Raw genomic sequence first — 24716 nt, forward strand, 5'->3', positions numbered from 1 at the left:
TAAGTGATACAGGTGAGTGACACTAGGTGATACAGGTGAGTGACACATATGAGTGACACTAAGTGACACAGATGAGTGGCACTAAGTGACACAGATGAGTGACACTAAGTGACACAGATGAGTGACACTAAGTGACACAGATGAGTGACACTAAGTGACACAGATGAGTGACACTAAGTGACACAGATGAGTGACACTAAGTGACACAGATGAGTGACACTAAGTGACACAGATGAGTGACACTAAGTGATACAGGTGAGTGACACTAGGTGATACAGGTGAGTGACACATATGAGTGACACTAAGTGACACAGATGAGTGGCACTAAAGTGAGACAAAAAGCTGAGTGATGAGGAAGCGCCGCCGACCTTCTCACATTCTTGTCTCATTACTCACGTTAGTGACGTGAGTATACTCATCATATATGTGTACTCACCGTCACGTCCTCACCTATATTAACTCATCTCTAAGAGCCTGCGTGGCGACCTTCGCTTCCTGGGCTCCGCCTTTCAGTCGCCGGACACCCATTGGTTCCCTAACCGTAATGTTTGAGACTGTGTGAACTGTGGCCTCAACTGTCTTCTCTCTCACCTCATTCCACTTACATTCAAGAAGTACTTTCTTGCACCCTCTTGCTTCGTGTGAACATGTATGTCCTCTTGTTCCTGTTCATGCTAAACATATATTTGTCCATTTTGTTAATGTCTCAAGAATATTGAATGTGGTTATGTTCTTAACACTACTCTTGGCCAGCTTGGTGAAGTCTTCATCCCAGTAGTGTAGCCCACCTGACCAACCCACCCCTGGCGCCACGTATATATGTATTGAGCTCTCTTAAGTAATGGGTCTCCTAGTACACTTGGCTTCCTTCTCGAGTCACATTCGGGTATCCCGGGTTCGATTTCCACGTTTTCCAGTTGGGCACGTTTCTTTTTCGCATCATGCCTCTGTTTACCTAGGGGTAAATAGGTACCCGGGAGTTAGGCAAGTTGTGGGGGTTGCCTCTTGGGAAGGGTCAGTAGTTCCACCATAGGCAAGGACCTCGATACATGCTGATGCTTAAGGGTGCCCTCTTACCATGCCCAGTGGCTGTTGCATAAAGTTTTCAGTTGCATATAGTCCTGGGGACCATTCAGGCTTGTTCGCATATATATATATATATATATATAATATATATATATATATATATATATATATATATATATATATATATATATTTATATATATATATAATATATATATATATATATATATATATATATATATATATAATATATATATATATATATATATATATATATATATATAATATGCTTCCTGCTCCCGTCAAAACGAATTATTGTTCAATATCTTGACAATTTCCTTATTCAGATATCTGAAGATTGCACAGATAATTGCTAGCTTTGCATACGCCACTACTATTATCTTGTATTCATGTGTATCTGGAGATTGGCTTGAGATTATGTCCACTCTCAGATCGTTCTTCCTTTTCCAACTCAAGTATTTTCTTTCTCATCTTGTATTGTCCCCGAGGTCTCCCTGCCCAGTCTCGGAGCTCACCAACATGCATTATCTTGGATTAAGGTCATGCAACCGTTTCTGCCACCAGGTGTCTAGGGTGTACAGGTCCACCTGGAGCATCGCTCGTTGTCTGTTTATATTCCTCTCATCAGTCTGGCATCATCAGTAAAAATTTATATGGAAAAATCCAACATTGTCAGTTGTGTCTTTGTTATTTCAGAAACAGGACGAGTCTTATTACTGACACTTGCGGAACTCCACGTGTTACTTCATTATTTTCTCTCCAGTTTTACTACTACTATGTTCATTGGATAGATATTACCTCACCCAGTTCAGTATATCTCTAGTTATTCCAGCTTGTTTCTCAAGTTTGTGTAAGAGTGTCCTGTGTGGAACGGTATCGAAGGCTTTCTGGCAGACCAGGAAGATGCCGTCATCCCATCCTTTTTGCCCTGTGGGACCACTGGAATATTCTCACGGAACTCCGGCAGGTTTATCAGATACGACTTTTTTCTAGTTGAACCCATGTTGAAACGTTTGTCACAAATTTTTTCCAATTCTAACTGTGTTACTATTCACCTGATTAATGTATCTAAGATATAATAGAAAATACAGATCGAAATTAGCCTGTGATTTAGGACCTTTTGTCTGTCCATCTTTTTACATAAAGGTAGGTGAGTGACAGGCTTACTTACTTTTGTAATCTTCCGTATATCTGGTGACTTTTACCTCTCCAGGGGAGCACTTTATCTACTCCAACGGCTATGAGCACATGTGTATCATCAAGCTGTTGGACCGTCTAAGCTGATATAACCTCAGGGAAGGGTTCCCAGGAGATGCAAAGGTTCGTGAGTGATCCGGAAAAATTTTGTCGAATCTCTCATATTTTCTTGTAGCTTCCTCTTCTCCGATCTCGTCTAATTACTTGATTGTTAACGATGTCCCTCTTGATGTGCCTGTGTACAGCCCGTTCTCTTGGTTTGCCACTAAGTAACGAATCTAACCTAACCTAACCAAAAACGTGCCACCCCATCTAACCTATCGATTCCGATGCATAGAAAACGTAGATATTTGCGAACCGTTACTTTTCATAGCAGGTTGCATTTGTAACGATGGTTACTATATCGTAAAATTTACGACGTATTAGTTGAAAGTCCGGGCTGCTGTGTAGCAGTTTCCCCTTGTTTCTTTATCTCTTGACGCTGCACAAGTCTTACTTTGCTTCTCTGTTCCTCTTCTGCTTCTCACGTTCTCCTTCCGTTTTCTGTTGCTGTTGACTCACCTAATTGTGCCTGCTGGGATCGAGCTTCAGTTCTTTGGTCCCGCCTCTCAACATTCAGTCAGTTGTTGACAGGTGTCGGACAATTTTGGGCTTTACCATATCTACATTTACACCGCATCTGAAGATGTGTTTAAATATACGCGAAAACCCATTAGTAATTCTTGTATCATTTTCCTTCATGGTCTATATATATATATATATATATATATATATATATATATATATATATATATATATATATATATATATATATATATATATATATATATTTATATATATATATAATATATGACGAACACTGAATGGTATACTTTTTCAGTGTGTAGGGACAAAGTATCTTAGAGTGAGGATGTGTTTACAATTATATTTTAAATATTTTGTATAAATTTATTAACTGTTAAGGGTGACATCAGTGGCAAGAAGTTTGGTACAGTGTTAAGACTTGTGTCAGGGACCTGTGTCAGAAACGGGGGGGGGGTGATAGCTGTCATTGTTGAAGTGTTTGTGGCAGGATGAGAGGTGACCAATCACCTCACAGCACCAGCTCCCGCCCTCCCGGCACAGTTTGTGGTTGCGGGCCAGACTCTCCGTGTCCAAAAAGTCGAAATTGTAATTACTGAGGATCATATTTACTCTGTAAGAGCAGCGACCGGGAGCTCCGTGGCCTGATTGTCTGAGGAGAAGGCTCAGGAAGATGCCAGGTGTCATCTATTGTACCAGACATGTTTTAAACGACGTGATAGGACTGGCCCGGGGCCAGTGGCACAAGTTACCCTCTACAAGAGACGTGGAGCTCGTGTGACGTACATGGTACCATGGCTCGGCAACTGATCGTCATAATGTTGTTACACACAGCCGTAGCCACCGACTCGAACGTTTATGGGTGAATCATCTGTACACGTGTACAGCGTGGCGCGACACTCACCTCAACAACTACGCACCCAGTTAACAACACGCTGCTCATAATCAACGGTCGGATTGAAGTGGATCAACTGGTCTCCCGAAGACCTTTAAGCGTAACGTCATCATCCCCCCCCCTCCCCCCACACACACACATGGAGGAAGAATCCTCTTGCACAGCCTAACACCGGAATCTGGTACAGTGTTAGGTCTTCCTCTGGTCTGCTTGTTAGGTATATTGTGAGTGTTAAAGTCATTTAAGAGAGACATTTTCAATTGGCAGTTGGTAGAGTGAAGTGTTAGTACCTAACTATATTAGTTGTTGAAGGCGGGTGATTCATGATTTATGGGCATACAAGCGTAGTTGGTTTAGTGTAACTCGCAAGTTTATTGTGATGCCTCGAGTATTTGTCCAGTGGTTAGTTTAAGAGCAAGTAATCCTATTGTTACGTGTGGCCAGAATGTGGCCAGAAGACACTAGTATTTACCTTGTGTATACAATGATTGTTATGCGTTTAGGGACTCTTCAGTTGACACAAATGTTTATTGCTTGCAAATTTCATAGATGTATGTTTATTCTTATAATATACACATGTCATTATAGTGATGCTTTATACATGTTTGTATATTTCGGATACTGGTCTTTAGATAATTAGTTAAGACTAGAAGTTCACTTTTTTAGTGATAACTCATTTTCGTGCACGAGGCTACCCGTCAATGTTGTTCTTTGTTGATTTTATTTAAAGTTCCAGAACTAGTTAGCACACACTTGCACCGCAGGGGAATGATTCATCAAGCATTTACGCATCCACTTGCGAAACCTGTACATCTCGCAGCAATCACGGTGGCTTTGTTCACATTTATTAAACAATTTACATGCTTGGAAATTTCACAACCCAAGGTTATTATTATTACAAACATCCTCCTAGTGCTTTGGAGCTCATAAGCTGTTTAATAAATGTAAACAAACCCGGTTTGACTAAGGAAAGATGTACAGATTTCGTAAATGGTTGTGTAAATAATTGATGAACACTGGCCGTGGTAAATGACTGCTGAAATCAACCACATTAAGCGCAGGATAAACATATGGTGATGTGACATTGATACATGTATATATTCATAAGATATATAAATATACTAATAAGAGAACGACATTCAATAGATGATTATCGCTATATAAGAGGAATGAATGTTACTCATGTCAACAGCTGGCGACACATAAGTAGCCAGCAACGGTCATCTTAAGTGAGCAATTTCTTATAATTGTTTGAATTCCTTTTGCAGCCTAGTAATGACAGCAAGAATTAACACTCCAGCACAGAACTCAACGTTCTCTACATTTGGCACTTGTAAACAAATGCAACTAATTTATCTATCCAGAATTGAACCCAAACAACCTACGTAATCTATTGAAGCCGATGAATAGAAAGCGTCATTATCACGGTGCTTTGACGTTTTATCAGTTCGTCACAATTTTAACGGATTGCTCAATTCCGTTAAAAATTCGACGTGTTAAGGGATACGAAAACTCTGGATCTCTAGAGCTGGATGCGCTGTATGTACTTACAGTGCGGGTTTACCATTTAGTTTACCAATGTTCAGTCTGTGTGGCTGGTAAACTGTGAGGCTATAGTTGTTCACCAACATGGGGAGTGTAGAGCAAACCGGTGTTAGGTGCCACGATAATACATTCCCCGGAGGGTTCTTGGACATTATGTATTCAGTTTAGTTTACACTAGGTTTACAGATACTTACATATAGTGCCCACAAAGTTAACAGATAGCCACACTGTAGTGTCCACAATGTTTACAAATAGCCACAGTTTAGTGTCCTCAAGGTTTACAGATAGCCACAGTTTAGTGTCCTCAAGGTTTACAGATAGCCACAGTTTAGTGTCCTCAAGGTTTACAGATAACCACAGTTTAGTGTCCACAATGTTTACAGATAACCACAGTTTAGTGTCCTCAAGGTTTACAGACAGCCACAGTTTAGTGTCCTCAAGGTTTACAGACAGCCACAGTTTAGTGTCCTCAAGGTTTACAGATAGCCACAGTTTAGTGTCCTCAAGGTTTACAGATAACCACAGTTTAGTGTCCACAATGTTTACAGATAACCACAGTTTAGTGTCCTCAAGGTTTACAGATAGCCACAGTTTAGTGTCCTCAAGGTTTACAGACAGCCACAGTTTAGTGTCCTCAAGGTTTACAGATAGCCACAGTTTAGTGTCCTCAAGGTTTACAGATAACCACAGTTTAGTGTCCACAATGTTTACAGATAACCACAGTTTAGTGTCCTCAAGGTTTACAGATAGCCACAGTTTAGTGTCCTCAAGGTTTACAGATAACCACAGTTTAGTGTCCACAATGTTTACAGATAACCACAGTTTAGTGTCCACAATGTTTACAGACAGTCACAGTTATTCACTAAACATCTCACACCACACAGACACTTAACTCTTAGATACCTCTGGACATTGTGTAATAGTCACCTGTGCGGAACGGTATGGTAAGGTAATTATCAAAAGAAGGGTTAGGCTAGTATGGCTATACATCACGTATAAGGGATATGAGGATGGAGAAAAGGAGCGAAGCCTAGCCAGTTGGCCCATCGGGGGATCGAACGCCGTCCTGCAATAACTGAGGCTCTCACTGTATTAAAGGATCAAGTGACGGTGTCAAATGCTTTCTCAATCAACTCGATCCTTCTTTTCAGACCTTATAACCGCTGTCCACTCATGAAACAGGTTACGAACTTGTCAGACATGACTTTTCTTGGCTGTACACATTTTGATGTTGAGAGACGAAGATAATATTGTCTAGAAACTCTAAATGCTCCATGAGTTTCCTTTTGATCTAGTACTTTATATGGAATGTGTGTGTGTGTGTGTGTGTGTGTGTGTGTGTGTGTGTGTGTGTGTGTGTGTGTGTGTGTGTGTGTGTGTGTGAGAGAGAGAGTGTTCCACCGAGATGTACTCACCTAATAGTAATTATGGTGTTGTTTGATATAGTGACTGTGATGATAGATATAATAACAGGCAGTGATAGATATAATACCTGGTAGTGATAGTGACTTAGTAGTAGGTATAGTAACCGTTGACGGTAGATATAATGACTTGGTGGTAGGTAAGGTGAGTGTTGGTGGTAGGTAAAGTGACCGTTGGTATTACATATAGTAGTATGTGTAGATATATTGACTGATGGTGGTTGATAGTGACTGGTGGTGGGAGATACAGTTGGTGTTGTTTGGATGGTGACGAGTGGTGGTTGTGGTTTTAGTGTTGGACGGTAGCTGGTGGACGGGCCTGACTCTCCCCCACCAAAGTGTAGACGGTGTGCCGGTGATATATATATAAATAAACCGGCTGATCGATCAACCGGCCGCTAGCTAACAGCATGCCTCTCTGGCCGGGCCTGGCGGCCATCCTTCTCCCATGCTAATATGAGGCGTGAGCTCCGCGGGCAAGTGCGGTGACTTGCTGCCGGACCAGGTATTATATTTTCGGGTGTTTGCCAGCTGTACGCACAAGAATGAACGGATATTTGAACATGGGCGCTGTGGTTATGTTGGCGCTGGGGGCCGACTACCGCTTGCGACACAGTTGCCACTACACCATCGCCTTAACTTTCTTATTATAACCTTAGTTCTTGCATTCAAATTCCATTACCAGACCCTCGCGTCTTCTCGATCACCAAGTAACGAACGCTAGGGCGATAAAATGCAGCTCACAGGTGCATATGGTGTATGTTTTCCGGGTAAAGGTGGAGGGTGGAGGTGAGCGCACTAGTGTGGCATCAGTGAGCAGGTGTTGGTTGTCGGGAGCGCCGGCAGGTGGCTCCGGCGGGGCGAAGCAGCGGGGCGCGGGGGTCCGGACACGACAGTCGGCAGCGCGGCCCCGGCACGGACGCACATCCGTGTTCCCGCCGCCGCTCCACGCCGGGGGTCTGCATGCCCGCTACCGGAGCCAACTCCCAGGTGTGTTTACTACCCTTCCCGCGGTCCCCGCCATCTCCCTCCCCACGGCCCCGCCAGACCCCTTATTGCCCTCCTGACGCGGCGGGAGGCATGGTGTGCCAGCAGGATATGTCACTTGTGTCCCATACGCTTGCGGCGAGGGGCCCCGTCACCGTCGCCGCCTGCGTCGCCGTCTCCTGCAGCCAAGGTAAGTCCTCCGCCAGCGGGTTCCTCGGCTTTGGATCAGTATTTGTGTTGGTGTCGTTTGTGTCACCGAGATGATGGCGGCGGTGACGCAACCCGCTCCCCCCCCGCCCTCTCGCTCGCTCTCTGGGGCCCTGTACACAAAGGTGTACACGCTGTACATCACGGGGTGCTGTACATCACGGGGTGTTGTACATCACGGGGTGTTGTACATCACGGGGTGCTGTACACCACGGGGTGCTGTACATCACGGGGTGCTGTACATCACGGGGTGTTGAACATCACGGGGTGCTGTACATCACGGGGTGTTGTACATCACGGGGTGCTGTACATCACGGGGTGCTGTACATCACGGGGTGCTGAACATCACGGGGTGTTGTACATCACGGGGTGCTGTACATCACGGGGTGCTGTACATCACGGGGTGTTGAACATCACGGGGTGCTGTACATCACGGGGTGTTGTACATCACGGGGTGCTGTACATCACGGGGTGTTGAACATCACGGGGTGCTGTACATCACGGGGTGTTGAACATCACGGGGTGTTGTACATCACGGGGTGCTGTACATCACGGGGTGCTGTACATCACGGGGTGTTGAACATCACGGGGTGCTGTACATCACGGGGTGTTGTACATCACGGGGTGCTGTACATCACGGGGTGTTGAACATCACGGGGTGCTGTACATCACGGGGTGTTGAACATCACGGGGTGTTGTACATCACGGGGTGCTGTACATCACGGGGTGTTGAACATCACGGGGTGTTGAACATCACGGGGTGCTGTACATCACGGGGTGCTGTACATCACGGGGTGCTGTACATCACGGGGTGTTGAACATCACGGGGTGCTGTACATCACGGGGTGCTGTACATCACGGGGTGTTGAACATCACGGGGTGCTGTACATCACGGGGTGCTGTACATCACGGGGTGCTGTACATCACGGGGTGTTGAACATCACGGGGTGCTGTACATCACGGGGTGCTGTACATCACGGGGTGCTGTACATCACGGGGTGTTGTACATCACGGGGTGTTGAACATCACGGGGTGCTGAACATCACGGGGTGCTGTACATCACGGGGTGTTGTACATCACGGGGTGCTGTACATCACGGGGTGCTGAACATCACGGGGTGTTGTACATCACGGGGTGTTGAACATCACGGGGTGCTGTACATCACGGGGTGTTGAACATCACGGGGTGCTGAACACGGGGTGCTGTACATCACGGGGTGCTGTACAACTCGCGTTGATGTACACCTCATGATAGAGTACATTTCGTATTGTTGTACAGGTTAGGATGGTGCACAGGCCAGGATTTTCAGGGCAGGACGATGTACAGATCAGCGCATTGTACAGGTTAGTACAATGTACAGGTCAACACGATGTACATGTCCGAACACTGAACAGATTAGCATGATGTACAGCTTAGAACAATGTACCAATCGAGATAATGTACAGGTCAATACGCTATGCCTGTCAAAAGTACACAGAGGTCAGTACAATATAGAGGTCGGGACAGTGTACAAGCCAATGCGATGTACATGTCAAAACAGTGTACATATCAAGAGGGTGTGCAGGCTATAAAGGTGCACAAATCTGAGCTGTGTACATTTCATAACTAGATAGTCCAGCAGGCTGTACAGGCCAGTTTAATTGGTGATGTTGGCGCACCAGCAACCTTTACTCAGAGTGTACGGTGCAGGCGTTGGCTGTTGTCGTACACACATGTGCTTCACTGTGTACAGTCTGGGATATGTCATACGGTGAGCGTCGTGCAGGTGTGGCCAGGGGTGAGCGTGGTGGTGTGGCCAGGGGTGGGCGTTGTGCAAGGGTGAGCGTGGTGGTGTGGCCAGGAATGGGCGTGTAGGTGTGGCCAGGGGTGAGGGTGTAGATGTGGCCAGGGATGAGCGTGTAGGTGTGGCAAGGGGTGAGCGTGGTGGTGTGGCCAGGGGTGAGCGTGTAGGTGTGGCCTAGGGTGAGCGTGTAGGTGTGGCAAGGGGTGAGCGGGGTGGTGTGGCCAGGGATGAGCGTGTAGGTGTGGCCAGGGGTGAGCGTGTAGGTGTGGCCTGGGGTGAGCGTGGTGGTGTGGCCAGGGGTGAGCGTGTAGGTGTGGCCTGGGGTGAGCGTGGTGGTGTGGCCAGGGATGAGCGTGTAGGTGTGGCCAGGGGTGAGCGTGTAGGTGTGGCCAGGGGTGAGCGTGTAGGTGTGGCCAGGGATGAGCGTGTAGGTGTGGCCAGGGGTGAGCGTGTAGGTGTGGCCAGGGGTGGGCGTGAAAGTGTGGCCAGGGGTGAGCGTGGTGGTGTCTCCAGGGGAGAGCGTGTAGGTGTGGCCAGGGGTGAGCGTGTAGGTGTGGCCAGGGGTGGGCGTGAAAGTGTGGCCAGGGGTGAGCGTGGTGGTGTGGCCAGGGGTGAGCGTGGTGGTGTGGCCATGGGTGAGCGTGATGGTGTGGCCAAGGGTGGGTGTCAATACGAGGTCCAGCTACACGCATCGTCTGGCCATTATGTCCTCTACAGTCAATTCCCGCAATTTTCTTACCTCCAATTCTTTATTATATTCGGGTGTGGGGGTATAGACGTATTGACCGGCCCACCTTTGGGATACCGTCACTCCATTGTGATTCCGTCCCACCTTTGTGATGCCGTCCCACCTTTGTGTTGCCGTCCCACCTTGGAATTCCGGCCCACATTAAGGATAGCGTCCCACCTTCAAATACCCTCCCATCAGATACTGTTTAACAGATCATGATTATGTCCCACAATAATGGAACTGCTCCATCTGCAATATCGTCCCACATGTCAGATCCCAACCCTTTGCTAATACCGTTCCACCTACCTGATACCATCCTGCCTATTTTACCATCTCCCTGTATCTGCTACACTATGGGGTGTCACAACTACACTTAGGTGTGTTCCTTCTTCACTCAAGTCTGTCACCATTACATTCGGGTGTGTCCCTGCTGCACTCAGGGAGCAGGGAATCCCACTCCCTCCTCCATTCAGGCGTGTCCTTATTACACTCGGGTTTCTTAGATGAAACACTACCTCAGACAGCTGAACAAACACGGAGAGAGAGAAGGGAGGGAACTATCAAGAGGAAGAACAAAGCCATTACGACTATATAGTACTTGGAAGGGATTAGAATTAGGATTTGGAATGGGAAGACATGGTACCCAACCATTAGGACGGTCTGGAATTGAACGTCGACCTGCGGTCGGGAATTGAACCCTCCCCCCCTTTCCCTTTAATCACCGCCACGAGCTCTCCCTTCCACTTAATCATCGCCACAAGCTCTCCCTTCCAATTAATCACCGTCATGAGCTCTCCCTCTCACTTAATCACCGCCACGAGCTCTCCCTTCCACTTAATCACCGCCACGAGCTCTCCCTTCCACTTAATCACCGCCTCAAGCTCTCCCTTCCACTTAATCACCGCCATGAGCTCTCCCTTCCACTTAATCATCGCCATGAGCTCTCCCTTCCACTTAATCACCGCCTCAAGCTCTCCCACTTAATCACCGCCTTAAGCTCTCCCTTCCACTTAATCACCGCCTTAAGCTCTCCCTTCCACTTAATCACCGCCTTAAGCTCTCCCTTCCAATTAATCACCGCCACGAGCTCTCCCTTCCACTTAATCATCGCCTCAAGCTCTCCCTTCCACTTAATCACCGCCATGAGCTCTCCCTTCCACTTAATCACCGCCATGAGCTCTCCCTTCCATTTAATCATCGCCTCAAGCTCTCCCACTTAATCACCGCCACGAGCTCTCCCTTCCAATTAATCACCGCCAGTAGCTCCCCTGTTCCCCCTAGTCACCGCCATGAGCTTCCCCTTGGTCGTGTCTACGAGCCCCCCTTAGTGCTGACCAGTAGCCCCCCCCGTAGTCCTGTCTACGCCCCCCACCTTAGTCCTGGCTACGATCTCTCTTTGTCTTGACCATGAGTCGTTTTAGTCCTGGCTCTGAGCCCCTTCGTCTTGGCCACGAGCTACCTTAGCTATGAACCCCTTAGTCTTGGCTACAAGCCCACTTAGTCTTTAATGCCCATTCTTACAACGTCTACCTATTACTGCCTCTTAATTTTAACTCAGCCATTGCCTTCTCATCCCTTTCCACTTTCTCCTCGTTCCCACACGAGAGAACCTGTGTTCGAACCTTGGGCAAAGTGGAATGATTGGGCCCAGTTCCTTCACTGCGGTTGCAACTGTACTCGAAATAGTATCTAGAGGCCTCGATGTAAATTAGTGGATGAACGTGTTCTGAATAAAATGTACTGATGAATAAACTTGCCTGTACCTTTCTCGAGAAATAAATCTCAATTTTTTATATTTTCCCCGTCCATCCATTTTTGACTGGCCGGTACAGCGACGGCTGTAAATTTTGCAGGGTTGACGTTCGACCCCCGATGGTCCTAGTTGGTGGACCCGATCTGTCCTCATATCCCAGCTCCTTGTCCTCGGATATCTTTCTAGTGCTATTTAGTCATATTAGATTAGCGCTTATTCCTGATAATTACCGTGTCTATCTCCGCGCCCTATTATTGTTATTATTACTGTATTATTAATTATTATTATTACAATTATTATGTGAGAGCAAGGGATGTTGCTGGCATAAATTTTATGTGCATAAAATACATGTAAATCACTTTACACACACATGTAAAATAAAGATAAATACATCAGATAAAAGAGAGACAGTAGAGTAGCGGATAGTTTTCTTGTTTGTAGTGGGTGGGTTATGGCTGTAAATGTAACTAAACAGAGATCTTGAATGGAAAATATGATAAAGAATAAAATTAGTGTTTTTTTTTAGAAGTATTCAAAGGATGATAGTGGCAACAAAGGCTTACACAAGCATAAACATAACACCCTAAAGAATTTTAAACAAAGTAGATAAGTTTGGTGCACATGTGTACATCGAAATACCTGTACTAGATACTATTTCTATCATGGAAACATGGATTAATGTTGAAAACGGTGATTATCAGCAGAATACCAAATTGTTTCACACTGATATGCATATTAAACAAAGCGGGGGGGGGGGGGGGGGGGGGGGGGTAGCAATTTAAGAAAATATAGAAACACTTTGAATTAAAGGAAAAAATGGCAACCTTATACTATGAGTTTAGTATATCTATAAACCACCAAACTTGGACAGAACGGTATTAGGACAGAAATACCATGGGGCATGTAGGTGTAATAAAGTCTGCATAATAGGTGATTTTAATTTTATTAGTTTAACCTGGGGCCAGTTAATTATGGAATACATGTAGCAGAGGAAATTTTTTAATATGTTAATGAATTAAACAATATATCATAGAGCCAACAAAAGAAAACAATACGATAGACTTAGCACTGTTCAACGTGAAAACGCTAGAAAATAATATTGAAAGAGCAATTGTGTTAGGAACAGTGATAAAGAAAACTGGTTCAACATGACAAGGATCAGTGGTGTGAGAGAAAATGTTGTAAGAGGAACAAGTTTTCGTAAAGCAGATTTATGATGAATTGATAAGTTAATGGGGAGGGTTAGCTGGAAAATCTTGAGCACTAGAGTTTGAATGTTGCCATATTTACTTAATGTTGACTTATTATATCATTTAAAAAGTTCTAATTTATGTCCGTGGATGTAATATTACAAATAAATAAATTAGGTTAATTATTATTACCAAAAAATCTTTAGCAATGGCACTAAAATTTTATTGAAAAAAGATAGCTATGTATAAACCAATTAAGAATAGGAAATTTGATCTGAAACAGAAAATTATAAAACTATAAAAAAACTGTTCAGTAATATGTATGGAAGGCAAAAATAAATAAGAAGTGTGTGTAGATAAAAGTGGAGCTGAACGTTTAATCTTGAAGAGTTCTTGTAGATTCATCAGACAAGTAATAGGGAGAAGACTTGAGCCATTAGATGTTCAGTAGGCTAACTGATGATGACAAAGGACTGGGCGGTATTATTCAATTTTGCTTTTATATTTACTAGAGAAGAACTTGATATTTTCACTGCAGATGAACAAATCTATAAAAGATGTGAAGTAGAGAAGTTGACTAGATTACTAATTACATGGGAAGAAATTGTTAAACAAATACCAAGATTAAAACCCAGCCAGTCCCCAAGACCAGACATATGATTTACCTGGGTTTTGAAGAATGTAAAAAAGGGTTTTGTTAACTCTTGTCTTCCATATTTAACAAAATATTTGTCGAGCAGAGCACCACAGTCTTGGAGGGCTGCGTATGTGGTGCTGATTTTTAAGATTGTTAGACTTTTCACTATCATTTAACTTTGCTATATATCCTTTTTAACGTTTTCTGTTTATAATTACTTATCAGCAATTAGTTAAACGTTTATTGTGGGAGATTTTCTGGAATCGATAAACTTAAATGCCATTCATACACATCTTTAAAATAAAGTACCCACTGCTTTGTTTTACAACACCATTCATAATTTAACAAATTTACTCATTCTTTTCCAACATGTTTGAAGCATCTGACAATAGAAAATATTGTTGTACCTACCGAATGACTAATTAGGAAGCTAAAGGTATATGGTATTGGAAGGGAATCTTTAGGTGGATAACAATATGGTTATTTCAAGGAAGACAGTCATCATCAAGGGACTGCTGCAAGTGGGGTGCTACAAGGCGCTCTGTTAGGGGACCTCTGTTTTTAACTAATATATATATATATATATATATATATATATATATATATATATATATATATATATATATATATATATATATATATATATATATATATATTATTATACTCCCCCTTCTTCTAGCCAGAGCCAGAGATGGTTCTCCCTTCCCTATATATATATATATATATATATATATATATATATATATATATATATATATATATATATATATATATATATATATAATAGTATATTTTGGTAGCAGTCTTTCTTGTAAACATATGTTGTTAAATATGACCGGAAAGGTAAGATTAATCATTCTAACACGAATTTTCTCAATATTTCTTATGTTTCTTTTCCCTGTCAAACCGACAGTGAAAAGAAACATGAGAAATATTGAGAATATATAAGATATATAAGCAACTTAAATATATATAAGATGCAACGAATAAAGTTTTTGTTTCTGATTATAATATCATTAGCTATATATGACACTTGTTAGGCTCCAATTACATTATTAAGTTCAGTTTTGGGAACCATAGGATTACTATAGAACGGATATAAATTTTCTAGAAAGTGTACAGAATAGGATGACAAATTTTAATCTTGGGCATTGCAAACCTCCACAGCCTATTCGCCAATAATGATAATACTTTTAACAAATATTTGGTCAACCGTACAAAAATAGTTTGTTTGACCCCCAAAAAGTTCGTTTTGTGTTATTTGAATTAAACAAAATGGCATACTGGAAAATGGAAAGTAAATCAAGAACCTGACCTAAGCTGCGCAAGCAAGCCTAGGTTTAATATATGATATCTTAGGTCTGATATAATACGTATATGTGCTATATTGGACCTAGGAATGTTTAATTTTTGTTATTCCCTCTACAAAATTAATAGTACAAAAAGTTAACATTGTTGACAAACTGTAAATTTGTTTATGTTCGACCAAATAGTTGCTGTAAGTACTATCATAAGGAGGATGGATTGAGTAAGGAGGATGGGTTGAGGTTAAAATATCTGACTTTACATTCTTAAGAAAGATGAAGAGTAAGTGGGGTTGGGAACATGATTAGAATATACCAATAGATTAATGGTTATAATAGGTGGAACAGGGTGATAAATATACTGATACAAAAATAAAGCATGAACAAATGTTTAAATTAGGTAAGACTATATTCAGAAAAGACGTAGGTGTACTGGTTTGTATTTATGGGACACGTTTTCCCGAGGTCAGTGGGTTATATACAATGTAGGGAAATGTGTGTGGTTGTGGTCTGGGGTAAGTATGAGCTGCCTCGCATGCCCCATTAGGCTTTTACATCTATTCTTATGCTTTCTCCTTGGTTTTCATTTGGTTCTTATTTGCATCCTCTTGGTTCTATTTCCCTTGTTTTGGTTCATTTTCACTAAGTCAATTTTTCCATCAAAGTTTTCCATTTTTCCATCTCGCGGGGAGCAGCTCTGTGACTAAATTCCATGGCTGTGCGTTGGGGCCAACGACACGCTTTCACAGTGTTATGATAAGTTGCGTCGCAAAACCCTTCACATTCTCGTGAAGTCTGTCATTCTCACATACGTCAGCCTGTCTCGGTTGACGAAAAACAATGTTCCAAATACTTGTCCTAGACTCTTGAATTATAGCAATGGCAAATACTATTGTAAGCTTTTCTTGAGGTTTGAAAGCGGCCTTTTCCGGACTAACCCTAAATTGGTTTTGCGACCCCCTTGTTCCACCATAACTTTGCCAAACAAATATACAGCTGAAATATTAGCAAGTATGTGAGAGTGTAGCATGTAACATACTACCATGCTTTTAAAACAAGGCTACGTCGACTGAAATTCGAGAAAAAAAAGCCTACTTACCAAGTTAACACCTGAGACTGTAGTAATTATTTGTTGGGGAAGGTCCTACATTTCATCAAATCAAAATCTAAGGTTTATATGATGCGGTCGTTGAACATTTCAGACGTATTATTATCAAGTGATATGGTGTTTTCCCCGTAGAATGTGGGAACAATAAATAGCCCAACTTGTACAAATGAAAGTGACAACGTTTTGGTCCGTACAGGACTTTTATCGTGACCTCTTTTTTTTTCACAGTTTCGATTTAATAAGGGTCGCCCGGCGGACCGAAACAGTCATCACTTTCGCTTCATATGTGTGGGTTGGGTTATTGAGTTTTAGCTACGTTATTGTTACTTATTCTCTGAGTATGAGAATATATTAAGATACTGCTCAATTTAATCTGCCCCAACCTACGTGACGTGGACGTGAAGAGCTGTATTTCAGCACAGTATCCAGGAGCGGCTGGATGTTCGATGTTGTTTGTTCGATGTTGAATCAACGTTTTCGACATTAATTCAACGTTGATGACGTTGAATTGGTGTTGCTCTTGGATACTGTGCCCTCTACGATGGAGAATGATAGGAGTTGTACGTGAGCTTACGCTAAAGTGAGGACAGAACACCACGCGACGAACCATCAGTGCTGTTATGTTTGGGAATGAGTGATAAGTGGTGCGAAAGCAACTTGGAATGAGTTCAGCTAATCCTGTATCTTCAAGTTGTGAAGGGAGGCAAGCTGAGACACAGAGAAAAGGATGGGTGTCTAAGCAATTGTTGCCACCGTGGGTATCGCTGACGCCAAAGATGTCAGACAATGCTGTTTGTATTATCAGTTATGTCAAATAAGTCATGTGACATCAGAGTGAGGTGTCCGTAATGATCACGAGAGAAGCTGTACAGGTGACGCCAAGCAGTGAAGATGTGAAGACGAGAGGGCAAGTTGACCAGACCACACACTAAAAAGTGAAGGGACGACGACGTTTCGGTCCGTCCTGGACCATTCCCAAGTCGATTGTGTGTGGTCTGGTCAACATACTTTAGCCACGTTATTGTGACTCATCGCCTGTACGAGAGGGCAAGTGCAGCAGGTAAAGCCTGGTATGAATCTGGTATCGTCAGTTGTGTGAATGTCCTAACATCTGAGTGCAAACCCTTGGGAGGTCCTTATTAAGGAGTGCAATTAGATCTCCGGAGAACTAGAATTAATTAGAACAACCCGCTAGCAACCCTGGGTGGAGGCTGTGTGTGTGTATATATATATATAAATGAACAAAGCTTGAATGGTCCCAAAGCGCAAATATCACTAACACTCTGCTCTTCCCTGCGGGCTTCTCTGATACGATAACATACAAATACGTAACTTGTTGGTCTCTGGTGGACAATTACATTCGTTTCTGAGCGAGTTTATGAGCTTTTGTGATTATTTATGGAATTTTGTTTTACTACCATTTATCATTCCTCTTTGACGCGAAGAAATCTGAAGTATCTGTGGGAATTATCCCACGTCTTTAGTTATTGTTTTTTATGCGTGCTGTGATAATCGTCTTGTTTATATATTTTTGTCTCTGGTCTACCTACAAGAACCTTGGATGTATGTTCTAGTGGTGTATATTCCTATTTCTAGTGGTGTATATTCCTATTTCTAGTGGTGTATATTCCTGTTTCCAATTATGTATATTCCTGTTTCCAATTATATATATTCCTATTTCCAATGATGTATATTCCTATTTCCAGTGGTTTATATTCCTGTTTCCAGTGGTGTATATTCCTGTTTCCAATTATGTATATTCCTATTTCCTGTGGTTTATATTCCTGTTTCCAGTGGTGTATATTCCTGTTTCCAATTATGTATATTCCTATTTCCTGTGGTTTATATTCCTGTTTCCAGTGGTATATATTCCTGTTTCCAATTATGTATATTCTTATTTCCATTGATATATATATTCCTGTTTCCAATGGTCTATATTCCTGTTTCCAGTGATGTTTATTTCCTGCTTCCAGCGGTGTATATTCCTTATTTATGAAGCGTATTGACGTATCAGGAAGGCCGATCCTTAAATACTTTCTCGATAGCTTCCCCGAGACTTTGGGTGGGGGGAGGATTTTGGGGAAGAGTTAGGAGAGACTTCCCCTAACGCTTCCCTGATTGTGGGGGAGAGTTCTAACGCTCGGCCGGTTCTCAGAGTGTCTTAAAACTTTCCTAATTCTGGGAGAATTCCTACTCGCCCCCGACTATGGTAAAAAAGAAAAAAAGAGTCCTGTATAATTCACGAGTCATGAGACTGGTAACTCTCCCTAATCCACCAATCCTATGAGTAATAATGCTACATAGTTCGTCGACCACAATACGGATCATTTGTCATAATTCGCGGGCCATGAGTGAGATAATCCCCTCATAATTCGCTGGCAGTCAAGATCGAAGAATCTTGCATAATTCCCAAGCCTTATGAGACTGATACTATCTAATAATTCGTCGACTAGAAGAGACACGTCTGCCCTAATAATTCGCCAACTAGAAGAGACAGGTCTGCAGTAATAATTCGTCGACTATAAGATACAGGTCTTGCCCTAACAATTATCTGACCATAATAACCATAATTTGCTGAGCGTGAGAGCGATAATCCATATAATTCGCTGATCATAAATGAGAGATAATCCTCCATAATTCGCTTGTCATGAGTGATGGATAATCGTATTTCACCGGTCATGAGATAAGTAATCCACCTTTATCGATAATAATGAGACAGGTAATGCTTCATAATTCGCCACCCACATATGACAGACGATTCCCCGCCAGTGTGCGATAGACAGTCCTCGACAATTTGGCCTTTACGATTGCTAGATAATCCTTCAAAATTTCACTTCCAAGATGGACTGGTGATCGTTAACAAAAATATCGCGTGATCAATTAGGTCCAGACGATCCCCATAATACAATTTTTTTTTTGTTCCCCAGAAGTAGTTTGAAACCGTGTGAATGCAAGTTATAAATAGCGTATTGTATGGTTTTGAAACCATGAAATGGCGCAATGTTAGTTCTCAGAGAGACAAATGAGACCGTGAGGTGGTGGCGGAGCTATATAACGCTCTCTAAATGTGTCACACTGCACCATTTGGTCACCATTTGGTACGGGAGACATCTCCCGTCACGCAGGGTGCAGTTGCACCTCCACAGATCTCCAGTATCAGCTCTTGATACTGGTAATGGCTCAAAAGGGCTACCACTTACGGGCTATTCATGCCCATGCCACCTTTTCGGTGGCTTAATCTTCATCAATCAATCATGTCACACTGTTACGGGCTCACCATAGCCCGTGCTACATGGACACTTCGTTTTGAGTAGCTAAATCTAAAACAACAACGTGTCACTCTGAGAGCTATAGTGATGTTTTTCTAAAAGTGGTTAATATTAATGCGGGTTTCTAGGCAGGTTTCAGAGTGGTATTTCCATGACTTTTTTTTTTACCCTCCTGGTGATAAAAGAACGCGACCGTTTTTGTACATTGCGATTTCGTCGTCACTAGTAAAAACTAACCTAGAACGGCGACGTGGCTCGACTCTGCTAGGCTTGGCACGGCAAGGCTTGGCAGTGATAGGCTAGGTTTGTTCAGTATTGTTTTGTTATTATTATTATTTTCTACCACAGACGTGGCCACACATTTACAATGCTAACTAGCATATATACATTTCTTCTGTCCTCCATGGACAGGGTGAGAGATTTGTCAAACATACAGTTCAGGGATTTATTGAACAACCACAGAAGGTGATCGTAGTGCTTTTAAAATGTTAGGCTAAGCTACATACGTAAATATTGCTCAGTATTGTAAGGATAGGAATAAAAGTGGAGGAATGACCCCATATATGTATAAATGCATTAAAATAAATGGATGTGACCTACATCTTTCCTCAAGGTAATAATAAACCTTGATAAAGGATGGAGGTTACATCCGGAAATATGGTTTTTAATACTTTTATGCACATATTCGGTCTTTCCTTCACCTACATTCAAGCACTCCGGCATTGTATAAGTTTCTCCGAGGATAGGACTGTTATAATGTTTTGGATTGTAATGCTAGGATTTATAGTGTTAGTATTGAAATGCTAGGACTTGCTAGCATTAGCGTTGCAGCACTAGGATTGTTATAATATTAGTGTAATTCCAGCGCTAGGATTGTTATAGTGCTATTGTTATTATAACGCTAAGATTGTTATATTGCTTGTGTTATTCCAGCGCTAGGATTGTTATAGTGATTTGGTTAAATAGATCATTTGATATCTTCATAGATTCGCAGCAGTTTACATTAATAATTGTTTTCAACACGAATTAACAGCAATTTAATTACACTATTAATTACATTTAACATACCGCATAAAATCTGAATTGTGATACGCACAGAATATTATAAACAAATAGGCATCTTTAAATATTTGGTTATTTATTTTCCCTAGATAACATGTATATAACGTGAGTACAAATGCAAAAAAAGGCCTAATTAGAAGAAAATGCAGTATATGAAGAATGCATATGCATAAGGAACGTAGATTAATATATTAAGTACATACAAAGATTAAAAACGCACAAACATTAAGAACGCTCAAATATAAGGAACTCCCAAGCAGCAATCCACAGATATAAGGAACGCCGAAACAAGAACTCACATATATAAGGAACGCCAAACAAGAACTTGCAAATATAAGGAACCCCCCAAGGAAGAGCCCACTAACATATAAGCAATGCCCAGACAAGCACTCACAAATGTAAGCAACCTACAAATATGAGGAACGTCCAAACTTTAAAACCCACTGATATAAGGAACACCCAAATATTAAGAACTCCCAAAAAAATAGTCTAAGACACGGTACATCAAGTCCTCAGTTCTCATCAACAGATTCAGGCTCCAGCCTCATGTAACAGGATTTCATCAGGATTTAGAATGCGTTTCAAACAAGCCTAGTAATTCTTTATTAATTATGTCATACTCCCAGCTGGGGGTATTTCCTCGCTCTCTCTGCTGACTGGTAGCTTTATTCTATCCTGTAGTGCTACACTATTATGTACGTGACTTATTCTTAAGTCGCATTTAATTAAAATAAAGTTGATTGTTCCTGCAAAATTTGAGTTGCCACTGATAAGCCTGGAAAAAAAAGGCTTATGCTATTTTGCTGGATGGGTGATTACCTCCAGGCAAAAAGGATATCATTCGTTAGCATCGATTACTGTAGTGTTAGCATGGTTATAGCACAAGGAATGCTGTTGTGTTAGCATAGTTGTAGCACAAGGAATGCTGTTGTGTTAGCATAGTTGTAGCACAAGGAATGCTGTTGTGTTAGCATAGTTGTAGCACAAGGAATGTTGTAGTGTTAGCATAGTTGTAGCACAAGGAATGTTGTAGTGTTAGCATAGTTGTAGCACAAAGAATGCTGCTGCTATTGCCTCTAATAATATCAAGTGGAGTTATTACTTTTGTTTCTCTTGCTAATACAACTACTGATAATAATGCTACTGTTGTTACAGTACTAATGCTACTCCTTTATGCAGGTTTTATACTACCTCTCTACCACTATTCTGTGCTCAAATACTTGTCTATTCACTCAATTATATGTATTCAATAGAAATTGAAAAGGCCGGACATGTGAATCGCCCCCCACTTGTTACAGCCGGCTTCTTTGTAATGTGTGTGGGTTTTGGCGGCATTTGTCGCTTTCACTTTGTTGGCCTGTGTGTGTGTGTGTGTACTCACCTAGTTGAGTTTGCGGGGGTTGAGGTCTGGCTCTTTGGTCCCGCCTCTCAACCGTCAATCAACAGGTATACAGGTTCCTGAGCCTATTGGGCTCTATCATACCTACACTTGAAATAATGTGTGAATGTGTGTGTGTGTGTTGTGTACTCACCTAATTGTGCTTGCGGGGGTTGAGCTTTGGCTCTTTGGTCCCGCCTCTCAACTATCAATCAACTGGTGTACAGATTCCTGAGCCTACTGGGCTCTATCATATCTACATTTGAAACTGTGTATGGAGTCAGCCTCCACCACATCACTTCCTAGTGCATTCCATTTACTAACTACTCTGACACTGAAAAAGTTCTTTCTAATGTCTCTGTGGCTCATTTGGGTACTCAGTTTCCACCTGTGTCCCCTTGTTCGCGTCCCTCCAGTGTTGAATAATTCATCCCTGTTTACCCGGTCGATTCCCCTGAGGATTTTGTAGGTTGTGATCATGTCCCCCCTTACTCTTCTGTCTTCCAGTGTGCGTGTGCGTGCACAGGTCTGATTGTGCGTCTGGGATTGTGTTTGCGAGTGCATAGCATACATATATAAATGTGTTTATGTATGCTATGTGTATGTACACTTATTAAGTTGCATTGTTTCTGAAAACATTTTTTTATGTTATTACAAAGAGTCCATGTTTTCTATCAGATATGTCTGTCTAGTTTGATATTAAAATACATTTGGTGTTGACGCATAACCATAATTTAGACCTAGCCAAACGACCTCACCTAAGTCAAATTATGTGCAAAAACTTAATCAGAGTTCCAAGATATGTACAAAATTTAAGCATAGCACCTAACTAGGCGTATCTATGATCTTTATACTGCATTTGACGTGCAAAATCTAACGCATTGATGACGTAAAGAACGAACGCTCTGTTTTAACATGTGTAAATGGACAAAGTTGTTTTGTATACATTTCCATTACGTACAAATGCGTATTATGCGTTGTGTATGAAGATGTATTGAACGTGTGAGAGTAAGATAATGCTGAAAGTGCCATACGTCCTTACTGCTATATATGATATTACCTGACACATAATAGGCTACGTATATGCCTGTTTAAAACATCGTAACACACGACGTCACAATATATAGCACCCTCATTCTCCCAGAAAACATCATCATGCTACCCGTCTCCACGAAATAACACCAGGATAATTAACTCTATGATGTACCACCTGCTCTATCACCTGACTCCATTACAACATCTGGATCTGCTTCTTCAAGAGTTGCCTTCATTATAAACCATTATAATTATACGCTTCATTGCCACAGGAATTTGTTCGCTACTAATTGGCAGGGACAAGGTTGAGCCGGAGGGAGGGAGGGAGGGAAGGGGAAGGAGTGAGAGGGGGTAGAAGGAGGAGGAGGAGAGATGGGGAAGAAATAAGAGGTGAGAAACATAGCGGAGAATGGGAGATGTGGGTTAAAGGGGAAATTTGCAGATTATTAAGCTATCCAAAATGTTATCAGTGGGAAGATCGGTCCACAAATAGAGAGCAAGAGCAGTTAAGTCAGTCAAGACACTCGGTCATCCAGTTAATCCCGTGGTCTGCTTTTTTGTACAAAGGAACAATAGCAGAGTGACAGTGAGGCAGCCAGTCAGTCAAACACTTCACCACTCAGTCTTGTCAGTTAACCAGTTATTTCTTAATATAAAATCACCGGTACTGTACTCTTAGTATTAAACAAAAATAACCGTTTTAAGACCTAAGAAAATGAATTACTATTTAGATACAAATTAATTTACATGTGATAAAATACTAACGATCGGCAATTCATTTTCAAGATGATGTTTAAAAGGTATCTTCTAACATTCATTTGTAGATAACAAAATGATTACTAACTATTCTTTGAAGATAACAAAATAATTACTAACCATTCTTTGAAGATAAAATGATAACTACTAACAATTGATTTAAAGATAATAATAAAATGACAAACATGAATGTGCTTCCCAACTTTTACATAAATATTAAATGATTATCATAGAACATTTTTAATACGAAGAACCATAATGAAATAATAACAATAACATTCGAACTAACGTTTCGAGTGAAGCTAGGCAAAGATTCAGTCTGGTGTTGACGATCTTTGCTGCGTAAATTTAGCTCCCCCTCAGTGCTCGCCCTAGTTTGGTGAAGCTTATACTAGCTCCTACTTTAGTGAAACTCGTACTAGCTCGCCTTTGTCTGGCCAAACTGGCACTTTTACCTAGCAGTAAAATAGGTACCTGGGTGTTAGTCAGCTGTCACGGGCTGCTTCCTGGGGGTGGAGGCCTGGTCGAGGACCGGGCCGCGGGGACACTAAAAAGCCCCGAAATCATCTCAAGATAACCTCAAGATAACTCAAGATCAGATAGCTCGCCTTAGTTTACCCAGTCTGTGCTACACACCTTGGGTGTCTGGGATACTATTAGACATATTCATCCTAAGTTACCCCGGAGTTCCTCAGTTTACCTGTCTATCTGGGGAACTAGAATTACCTGTGTCGTTTAGCCTACGTGGATTATATAAGCTACACGGGTAACCTATGTTATCTGGGGTCGTGTCTTTTTTTTCCCCAGGGTGGCTCGCCTTGATAGGTAGCAG

General features: G+C 42.1%; 1 protein-coding gene across 1 annotated transcript in view; it reads right to left on the bottom strand.

Annotated features, from left to right (window-relative positions):
• Window positions 1-9546: 9546 nt before the first annotated feature.
• LOC138369344 (small proline-rich protein 3-like) overlaps window positions 9547-24716 on the bottom strand; it is a 28129-nt gene continuing 12959 nt past the window's right edge. The window contains exon 3 of the mRNA XM_069332583.1: window positions 9547-10344. Coding sequence (XP_069188684.1) covers window positions 9547-10344 — 798 coding nt within the window. The remainder of the gene's footprint in view (window positions 10345-24716) is intronic.

This window comes from Procambarus clarkii, chromosome 28, assembly GCF_040958095.1.
Source record: "Procambarus clarkii isolate CNS0578487 chromosome 28, FALCON_Pclarkii_2.0, whole genome shotgun sequence".
Lineage (NCBI taxonomy): Eukaryota > Metazoa > Arthropoda > Malacostraca > Decapoda > Cambaridae > Procambarus > Procambarus clarkii.